Raw genomic sequence first — 11,220 nt, forward strand, 5'->3', positions numbered from 1 at the left:
AATAGTGATTGGAGTTGTGAAATTCGCTCAGAATGAAAGGTGTGTGTGTAAAAGTGGCTGAAAGGCTAGGTTCTATGATGTTAAAGAGGCTGTTACAGAATTGGGCATTTAATTCCCACATTTTTTTTTTTTTGCTGTTATTGGTCGTATAAAGAGCCATATTCATCACCATATTCAATTTTCACTTTTAATTCTTTGTCTACATCAGCATCATTTTTCAATTCTCCACTTTTAGCACCATTTTGCCTTATTTGTCCTCAACTGAGCTCCAAAATATGATTAGCTGCACACTAACACAAAAGAGGGTAAAATGCAACTAGTTTAACTCAAAAATATCACTAAAATGCAACTAGTTGAATTACCTATGTATTTCGTTTTGCTCTTATTTTGGGGTTTCTTTCAAAATTTGTAATAGTTGGAAAAAGGTGGTAGGTGTGCATATTTTAAATGCATGTTTAAGATTATTGTGAGTTAATGAGTTGGTCCTTTGTGTTGCTCAAATAGATGAGAATATGTTTGTGTTGTCAATTACGGACTGCAGTGGACTCTATCATTTTTACATGCTTGCACTCATCTATGTGACTCTGAGTTGAGTCGGCATGTTCGTAGCGTTCTTTCCTGCGTTGATTCAGCATTTTGTTGGATTGGATGAGGAAAAAATTGGGAATGGATACACCTATGTTCTTTAATAATCATGCTTCTAATCTCTGTATGCCTATGTTTACTCTTTGTTTTAAATATTCATTTCAACATCAACAGAGTACTACCAAGCAAATACACATTATACAGCCAACTTTTCTTTTCTTTTCGTTCTTTTCGTTCTTTCTTGATTCACTTTGCTATCAAAGTAAAGGACCAGGTGGACATATTTCTTAATGTTCAAGAGTTCGACGGCCAATGAGACGTTAGCCATACAAATAGGACAATATAGTAAATCGACGTATGTAACTATTTGTGTACATATACATCGAATTTTATCTTTTGTTATGTAAATAGGACTATCTACTAAATCTTATGTATGTAACTAGTGTGCATATGATGCCCAAATAGTTAAGCACACAAATTAACCCTCTTGTTGTCAAATTGTAGTAAGGATGCAAGTAGGGATCGTTCTAGACCGGGGATTAGGAGGGCTTGCTAAAACCTCTAAACTGACTCAAAAACATAAAAACAAAGTTTAAAACGTTCACAAATACTCAAAGGACTCAAAACAGGTTCAAAAGACTCAAAACTGCCTAAAAACACTAAATAGGCAGTTTCTGACCTAAAACACAATTTTGGACGAATTTAAGGTTATGGTTTGATTCAAAACACTTTAAAACATAAACTAAACAGATTCTAAACACTCTAGAACAAGAAAGTAAAGGGGGGTTTTGATTTGACGAAATTTGAAATAACAAAACAAATTATCAAACTAGGCAGATTGTAAAACGAATTTGTTGAAAACAAGATGATGGATGGATTAGTTAGAGGTCCATTCTCCACACATGACACATTTATATATGAATCGATTTTCCAATTGCTTTTCATTAACTATGATGCTCAACACCCCAAGTTAGCCGTGGACAACACTTTTCTAACTTTCAAGTTTTCCTTAAGTTATTGAATTGGATGGGAATGCGCATACAACAACTCAAAACATTCTCTAAAAGTCCCTTACGTGAAAAGCACAATAAAGGTACAATCAAAGATCATTAAGTTTAATGAAAACTATAAGTATTGACGAGGCAATTGTTACTATGAAAAGCATGAAACTCTTGCCAAGAATTCAATTAACGCGGTTGTGACTAGCAACCTTCACTACTCATGTTTATAAACTTGTGACGATTAGGTGAAACTCGTTTATAAACTAGCATCGAGTTTATGCATGAAGACTAAGTATGCATCCCTAATCAACATACAAAAACAAGTTTTTAATAAACAGATAATTGAATTGCAATCACAACTTACAAATCACAATTGGAAGAAATCAATTCATATTTCAAACATGTTCATGGCTTCAAACTTTCCCCTAACTAATTAGGGGTTTAGCCACTCATGATTACAGCAAACTTAGGAAGTAATAGCAAAGTAAACATTGAAGACAAGAATGAAGTACACCTAAAACGCTCCAATCTGCAAGCATGAACCGTTTTAAGCTTCCTTCCTCTCCTAGTTGTTGCGGCACAAGGGTTTTGGTGGGTTTTTGAAGTTATGGATGATGTAGAATGATAGGTTTAAGGTTGGGATGGATGTAGGGGATGGCAAGGGATGTTTTTGGGCAGAAAATATGGAGAATGGTGAAGTATGGATGTGTGAGAGGGAAGGGAAGAATTTCTGGCGTGAATGGTGAATGAATGAATGTTTTGTGGCTGCAACAAGGAGGTTTATTAATAGGATTTCAGGAAATAAAACCCTAGGTTATTTAGGTAATCAGAAATTAAGTCAAAGACTCTAGAAATAGGAAAGAATCCTCCCCCTTGCACGGCAAGGAAGAGGAATGGTCCAAGGAAGTGCACGGCAAGGGTTTTCAGAAATAGGTAAGTGTTTTAATTCCCTAAATCAATTCTAAGAATCAGGAATTAAGTTAAATCCCTTTAGAATAGGTAATTGAAATCAGGAATTAAGGGAAAAAGGCTAAGTCTTGCGGCACAAGGGAGGAAAAGAAAGGGAAAGTGCAAAACTTGCAGATTTTTGGAGAAAAGGAATGTATAGGTTCGGCTAAGGCATTTAAGAAAGGGATTGTGACATAATCTTGCAGATTTTAGGAGAGAAGAGGAAGGTAAGGTGCGGCACATGTCTAGGGCATCTAGAACATGTGATTTAGGCAACCACATTATATGGAAACTTGCATAATTGGAAACCTTTCAAGAATAGAAACTCCCCATAATGGAAACTAGTTTCCAATTCTTGATTCCTCCTTCTTCCTTCGATTCTAGGCTCACTTGGTCTTCAATTTCGTCCAATGCTTTGGCTCCAAACATAAGCTGTCCATCCTTAGCCCAAAAGTGCTCCAAAAGGCTCGAAAATGCACTTCTTTGCTCCTTTAGCCCTTAGAACCTGAAAACATACGAAAATGACTTAAAAGACTTAAAGAACTAAGAAATAACAACGTAAATGCACAAGAACAAGCTAACTAAGTCGCCTAAATATGCTCCTATCAGCATACACATCAAATATTATCTTTTATATGTAAATAGTAAAAGATTATTTTCTGGCAGTGAAATAAAGAAGCAGTACGTTGTGATGGAAATTGACGTTTTTGAGCTTAATTGCAATTTTTGGAGCTCAAGATGACCTCTGATGGGTTCGTCACCTTCTGGAGAAGTGTTCAGAATATTCCAAGCTTTAAATTTAGCTATTTTGGGCCAATTTTGGAGCAGATACGGATCCAAAATGCGACTGTGCAAATTTTGGGCGAGTTTTACTGGTCAATTTAGGATTATGTTTTCTAATTTATTTTAATTTATTTGATTTCTTAGTCTTATTCTAAAACCTTTGATTAGGAGGATTTAATTATAGCAATATTTTCTTTCTTCTTTATTTATTCTAAATAAGCCATTGTGGCTAGCCCTATTTTCTTTCTTCTATGTTCGACAGGGGAAATTAGCCAAGCTTAGAGACTTTAGACTTTTACATTCAAGGTGTTTTTTATCATTTTCTATTTTAATAAAATTCCTTTTGATTTTAATTATGAATTTGTGTAACTAATCTATTTTGCTAGGGTGAGACCACGAGCCTTGATGCGAAATATATTAAGCACACAAATTAAACCCTCTTCTGACAATTGTAGCAAAGTATGTAAGTAGGGATCGTTCAAAACCGGGGATTAGGAGGGATTGCTAAACTCTTGAAAACTGACCTAAGAACTCCAAAACAAAGTTAAAAACACTAATTTGGACTCAAAGAATGAAAAACCAAAGTTAAAACACTAAAACAAAACAAAAACTCAAAACAGCAACTAGAAGACTCAAAACTGCCTAAAAACCACTTTCTGGGCAGTTTTGAGCACCTACACTAATTTGGACGAAATTGGTTGAAAACTTGACTCAAAACACTTAAAAACATGAACCAAAACAATTTCTAACTAAATTGAGACTTCAAAGTAAAGGGGGATTTGATTTGGACGAAATTAAAGTTGAGAAAACAGATTGCAAAGTAAAACTGATTTTGAAACGTTTTTGGGGTTTTTAATGGATGATGGACTAGTTAGGGGTTCTTTCTCCACACATGACAAGTATGCAAATGACTCGATTTCCAGTTATTCCTTCATAGAATTATGAATGACAATGCCCCAAATTAACCGTGACATCACTAGTTAATTCTCAAGTTTTCCTTGTGTTATTGAATTGGATGACATCATACGACAACCCAAAGTATTCTTCAAAAGTTCCTTACATGACATCATAATAAAGATACAATCAAAGATCATTACGTTCAATGAAAACTATAAGCATTGACAAAGCACTTGTGACTATGACATCATGACACTTATGCTAGGAATTGAACTTAACGCGATTGTGACTAGCAACCTTCACTACTTGTGAATATAAGTGTGTGACAATTATGTGAAACAAACTTATATTCTAGCATCATATTCATGCAAGCCAATTAAGTGTCGACCCCTAATTAACAAACACAAATACGTTATTACTCGCACAGTTAAGCCAATTGCATTCACGATTCAAGAACTCATAACTGGAATTTATCAAATCAACTTGCACACATAGTTATGGCTTCGAAATCACCCCTAACCAATAGGGGTTTAGCCACTCATGTTCATAGAAAAATGAAAGGAAAATAAATTAAACATTGAAATCATAAAACGAATTACACCTAGAATGCACCAACGACGAAGCTTGAGCATCCAAGAGTCTTTCCTTCTTTCTCCTTGCTACGGCACAAAGGTGGATGGGATGGTTGGGATGTGTTTTAGGATCAGGGATTATGGAATTGGATGGAGGATAGGCACGGCAAGGTGTAGTGTTTGGCTGGAATTGTGTTTCTAGGATTTTAGGATGTGTAGAGTGGTGTGGCTAGATGAATGGACGAAAATTGGGTGAATGAGTGATCCCCCAAGTGCCTTGCTGCAAAGCCTTATTTATAGGGCTAGGAAAGGTTTTGAACTTAGTTGAAACCAAAAGGTTTTTTGTACCAGAAATTCTATACATGAAACACTTAAAGGATATATGTGTGTAGCTTGGACAAGGTAGGAGACAAGATAGGACGGCTAGGAGACAAGGTAGGATGGCTAGTGACGGCTAGGAGACAAGGTAGGACGGCTAGTGACAAGCTAGGACGGCTAGTAGACAAGGTAGGACGTCTAGTGACAAGCTAGGACGGCTAGGAGACAAGCTAGGACGGCTAGGAGACAAGGTAAGACGGCTAGTGACGGCTAGGAGACAAGGTAGGACGGCTAGTGACGGCTAGGAGACAAGGTAGGACGGCTAGTGACAAGCTAGGACGGCTAGGAGACAAGCTAGAAATTAGGCACCATGTGTGAATAGATAAAGCCTTCTAGAAATAAGGTTTTTTTAGGCCCCCTTGCAGCTCCCTAACTGAATTCAAGCCTTCAAATTCGTCCATCCTCATGCCTCCACGCTTGCACTATCCAATCTTGGCCCAAAAATGCTCTAGAATGCTCCAAATTGCTTCTTTTTGCATACTTTGACACTAAAACCTGAAATTGCACGAAAATGACTTTAAACACTTAAACTAACTAAGGAAAAACAACATAAATGCATGAGAACAAGCCAATTAAGTCGCATAAAAATGCTCCTATCAAGCCTTAGCTTGAATATGTAGTCTTTATTCAATTGCTTATGATAATGCACGCATACTTTGAATTATTAATCACTGTGCTTAAATTGTCTCTAGGTCTTAGTGATTCACGACCATTAAGATGTTTAGATACGTAATCAAATGCAATTCGGTCGGAATATCACTGGAGGATTGAGTATTACTTCTTCTGGTTAATAATTGTAATTTCACTTAAAGCGAATATCATGCTCTTAGGGGTTGCATGGTTTTTCAAAGGGTTTTTACAAAACTTAATGAGTCTTGCATGTTCATATTTGATCTGAATATCATAGACAAATTGCATATTATATACGTTCTTACTTGAATATCACGAGGAGAATATGCATTAGGAAAACCTAAACTTCAAAGTTGCGTGTGTAATTCATAAGTAATTGGGAAAATTACATAGGATTATTAAAGTGACGGCGGAACCCTAGTGGTTTCTCAATTTGATTTCTAAAAATTGTTTCCTTTCTCTCTTTAATATTGCAAAATTTTCTACTCTTTAAAATTAAATTCGTTTTTATTTAATTAGGTCATAAAAATCAATATTCCCAAAAATTTTGCTTTCAATAATTAATTGAGATTTGGTTTAATACGAATTATTTAATAATCCTTGTGGAGAATGACCTTACTAGAGTCATCTATACTACAATATCCTTGTTTCTCTTGCAAGTATTATGGGTGTTCTTAACCCTTTTGTGCGTGTGGTAAAAATCCTATCAACGGGAACCAAAGTCAACAAGTGAATAGTAAACTCTAATCATCTTTCGAAGTCTTCAATTATACTGCTTCTTCAGTGGGCATTCTATAACATCCCATATCGCCCAGGGGAGTGGATCATGTGATCCTTATATGTATATTCTTATCCCTACCTAGCAAGAGGCCTTTTGGGAGCTCACTGGTTTTGGATTCCATCGGAACTTGGAAGTTATGCGAGTAGCGTGCGAGAGCAATCTCATGATAGGTGACCCACTGGGAAGTTCTCATGTGAGTTCCCAGAAACAAAACCGTGAGGGTGTGGTAGGGGCCCAAAGCGGACAATATCGTGTTATGGTGGAGTCGAGCCCGAGATGTGGTGGGGGCCCAGGTCGGGATGTGACACATTCACACTGCTTTTATAATAATTTAGACATTTGTTAGAATTTTGTGTTCAGAGAGAGACTTTATGAATTTATATAGGCAACGAATACCAAGTGGCTACTTGGATAATAAGGTAAGCCTTATCAAAGTGATTACGAATATAGTAGGTCAGCAATCTTATAATAGTCTTATTCAGAAATATATGATTGGGTTAGGTCTTATTGTAAAAATAAAATAAATAAAGAGAAAAGAGAAAAGAACTGTGAGAAATTGAAGAATTCAGTCGGATGTTGTAAATTGGGGTTTTTATAGAAATAACAAACATGATTGATAATCCAAAACTTCACTTTTCCTGTATACAATTGAATACAAATACAAATGCTACAAGTCCCATACATACACCTCTCTCTCTCTCTCTCTCTCTCTCTCTCAACCCCAGAGAAAGAGAGAGAATTAGATTACCAGAACACTTTGGATTCTGATACAGTTTTACAGGGGCTGCTTCTGCCACTTTCTGTAAATTAGTGAAAATATGTACGTACTCTCGTCGTGTTGATGAAATGTCGTATGAACTTAATTTCTGTAAACACGAAAATTCCCGAAATTTCAATAGTTTTCTTGCTAGTCAAGAAATGAGGAGAGAATTACTTATTTTCAAGTTTCAAGTGGCCGTTTCTTCTGCAAAAACTTTGTAAATGAAATCACGAAAGCGCCTCGAATATTGCCTCGGATCAACAGCGGATATAGAAGTTGGATCATACTGGATCGACTTGTATGCATGCTCAAGCTTCTTGCTTATATCGTAGTCTTGAAGAATGTCTATGATTCCAAAGAACATTATAACATCATAATACTCTCCTGTTGGATCTCCCACAAGCTGAAATTCGTCACTTTTTCTCTCAGTCTTTTCGGCTCTTGCTGGCATGTTCAACCCCAATTTAATACTAGCCCACCTGCATCTCAAAGCCAAATCGTCATTTAAAATTTTCCTACTGGTTTTCGGTTTTAAGCAGATCAAGTCGGTTTTATGTTTTCATAATGTCTCTTGTGCTTTTTCTGTAAATACTGATATCGGTATTACTTGTTTCAAGCACCAAACATGAATGGTTTATGTAGAGAGAGATTTGACCTGGATGGATCTAAAAGAAGCTGATCCATGTCTGCTCGAGAAAGACGCGGTGCTCCCTCGCTGTCTTGGTCACCTGAGGGAAAGAAAACATAGCAGCCTCTTGCACGGTGAGCAAGTTGTTAATGCAAACTGAAGAAAAATATAAAACTTTGTTTATACAAAAAAGTAATTAATAACCAGTAGGAGTTTGTGCTCCAGAAGGAATGAGATCCCCAGCAGCTGATGTATTTCTGAAATGCAGTCCAACCAACAGACTATAATCCATTATTCTCTCCTGTTCAAGAAACTCACAATCCCTGTCGATTTGCCTGCAAAAACACGAAACACGTTCATTTAAGTACGTACATTTAATAGTTGTCATGACAAACATTTCAGCCCAGCATTGCCACCACCAACATCACCGGTAATTTCACCAACTTAACCACCTACTACTAAGTGTGAAATTTTGCCCCCAAGGCCTTACTCATAGTAGTAGTGAACCTCCCACGGTCCCACCACATATATTTGTTATATTTCTGACGTGGGACTATATTTTCCAACAAGTTGCTCCAGTATGGTGGCAAAACAATGAAAACTAAGAAGACAGTTCACCTGCAAAAATCTTGAAACCATGTCTTCTGGAGTCGAAATATAAAGTTAAGATCAAGATCTTTAAGAATGGTCATTTCATCAATCTCTGTCTCGGGCTTATCTGTTGTTCGACCGAGGGAAGATCCCTTCAGGTCGAAACGTCTGTGAATGGTATATTCGGAACAGAAAAGGTTCCCCATGATGATGAACCGCACCTGGATCATAAGAAAATCGTGAATGGTAATTCAAAACTAACATTACAAAATAGTTCTATATAGGTCTATCAATACTTGGAAAGTACCTTCTTTTGAATAGGTTGACCCATGAGCTTTACACAATGTAGACCATAAAATTTAGTGACCAGAGTGCTTTCGTATGCTCGAACATGGTTATAGTAGGCTGAAAGCATTCTTATAAGTACCTAATTCGTCGTGAAAAAGAAATTAACCAAGTACTCACTTAAGACGAGTGTTGATTTGAAAGAAAAATATATGAGGGAAGTACTAATAAAACTTACTTTTACTTCTGCCTTCTTCATTGTTTTAATCATGTAGCGGTCGTCATTGGTCAAGTAAAAGAAGCTGCCACTTTTACCAGGAGAGGAGAGTTCCCGAAGTGCATCGTTCCCGCAGATGGATAACATGTAGTCGGCTGGATCGACCTTAAACAACTTCCTAAGAGTCCTGAACAGAAAAAGTATATGTAACGGTAATAATTGTTCGACATTCTTCTTAGGAACAAAGACTGCAATGGAGTTACTAACAACTCCCTAACAACTAATTGTTTGAGCCTTAGGAGTTGGTGTACATCTAGTGAGATCAAGTAACATTTTTCCTTCTTTGTGGAGATAAAGCAACAGCAACATACATGTATATTTCTTATGTACAAGGTCAGACCTGAAGACTAATGGACAGTAATCCTTCCATTTAAATTCACAGGACTGGTGCGGCGGAGTGTACTTGGAGCCTTCTGAAGGAAATCTTGTCCAATATTTTTCCCTGGGGTCAAAAGCCGAAGGCTTCAGATCAAGGGATCCAGATGGACCTGGTCTTCCAACAGAATGCCTGTGCATGAAATCAATCCACATACATCAAATGACTGGCATAACACTTCAGTGTGTATGATATATTAGCAGTTGAACCAAAAAGATAAGATCGAAACAAGAAGGTGCATACAAAATCGTACAAAGTTAATTAATAATGAATTAAAACCTGATTCCTAGCTGCAAATTGAGCATGAGTTCATAATTTTTGTGGCCCCTGCTGATTGTTTCCCCCTGTCTCCTTGCAGTCTTATGTACCTTCATTGGGAGTCCCCTTTGATTCCCATCTTCAACATGCAAACCCATCATATCTTCATCCAGTTCTCCCCCAACAGTAGAAGCCCTATGATCACTGGCATTACAAGGTGATTCACCGCCATGGGCACTGCCATCCCACATTTGCATCCTATCAAATGGTTTATCCAGCCCGACACTTACCCTTCCATCCACCGACATTCTTCTTGGCTTGACACTCTCACCCTTTGCTGATCTCCATACCGCAAGCTTCTTCTGTGATGGCAAAATTGAAACCTTCTCCCCTGGACAAATTATACAATTCTTCAAATCAACATTGTACACATCTTGAGGATTCCATTCAAGATGGGCGTCTGTCGATGATTGGGATGGATAATAAGTCCCGTTTTGCTCACTAAGATCCTTACTCCAATTCCCTACGTAAAGACTCCCATCAGGCCATCGGAAAGTCCCATTCCCCTTAGGTACACAATCTTCCCAATTTCCATCATACCTATTCCCATTACTCCAAACAAATGTCCCTTTCCCAAAAATCACTCCATTTTTCCATTCCCCTATGTAATGATTCCCATCCTTCCATTGATACCTCCCTTGACCTTCCTGCAACCCGCGTCGCCATTCCCCCTCGTACCAATCCCCATTCGAATAATTCTTAGTACCATGTCCATGTTTCAAATTCATAACCCATTCTCCCTTGTAAGTGTCACCATTAGTCCCTGTGTATGTACCATTCCCATCCATGTATCCACTTTTAAATTCGCCCTCATACGTAGCTCCCGAAGGCCAGCTGAACCTACCTTTCCCCATGGTTTTTCCTTTAAACCACTCTCCAACGTACATACACCCATCCGTCCACAAGTACTTGCCTTGGCCATGAGGGAAATTTTCACACCAATGACCGGTGTAGTAGTCTCCATTGGGAAGGATCCTATCTGCATTATATATCATATCTTCAGGGCCACAATCACTTTCATCGCTACTATGGTCATGATCATCATCGTCTGGATGATCCACTGAAATTCCAAAAATGCTGTTAGCACGCTTCCTTGCAGCCTGTGTTTTGCGCACCGTGGCCTCCCATGCCTTGTACACACTGCTACCGCTTTCTTTGCTCATTTCTGCACCAACTCTTTATAATTTCACGTCTCCATGAATATATACACACTCTTTCAAAATGAAATTTTGCAAAGTAAACAAGAACGGCGATCAAGTAACTTTTGCACAACAGAAATCATGAAAGAATTAATCAAAATAACAATGCAGCTTCATGTAATGATGATAAAAAATAAATAAAAAATTATGAATAATCCATTCGAAGAAAAATAATATTTTGGTATAATATTCTTTGTTTTTGTGAGAAAAG

At 37.5% G+C, this 11,220-nt stretch overlaps 1 protein-coding gene across 1 annotated transcript; it reads right to left on the reverse strand.

Annotated features, from left to right (window-relative positions):
- Positions 1-7,471: 7,471 nt before the first annotated feature.
- Positions 7,472-10,973, reverse strand: LOC137746276 (phosphatidylinositol 4-phosphate 5-kinase 5-like). The gene is made up of 8 exons (XM_068486350.1): positions 9,772-10,973; positions 9,457-9,624; positions 9,078-9,243; positions 8,862-8,981; positions 8,582-8,775; positions 8,168-8,298; positions 7,991-8,063; positions 7,472-7,814 (listed from the first exon to the last, which is right to left on the reverse strand). The coding sequence occupies exons 1-8, from the start codon at positions 10,971-10,973 to the stop codon at positions 7,523-7,525; spliced, it is 2,346 nt and encodes a 781-aa protein (XP_068342451.1). The 3' UTR covers positions 7,472-7,522.
- Between the last annotated feature and the right edge of the window lie 247 nt (positions 10,974-11,220).

Source organism: Pyrus communis, chromosome 9 (genome assembly GCF_963583255.1).
Source record: "Pyrus communis chromosome 9, drPyrComm1.1, whole genome shotgun sequence".
Classification (NCBI taxonomy): Eukaryota; Viridiplantae; Streptophyta; class Magnoliopsida; order Rosales; family Rosaceae; genus Pyrus; species Pyrus communis.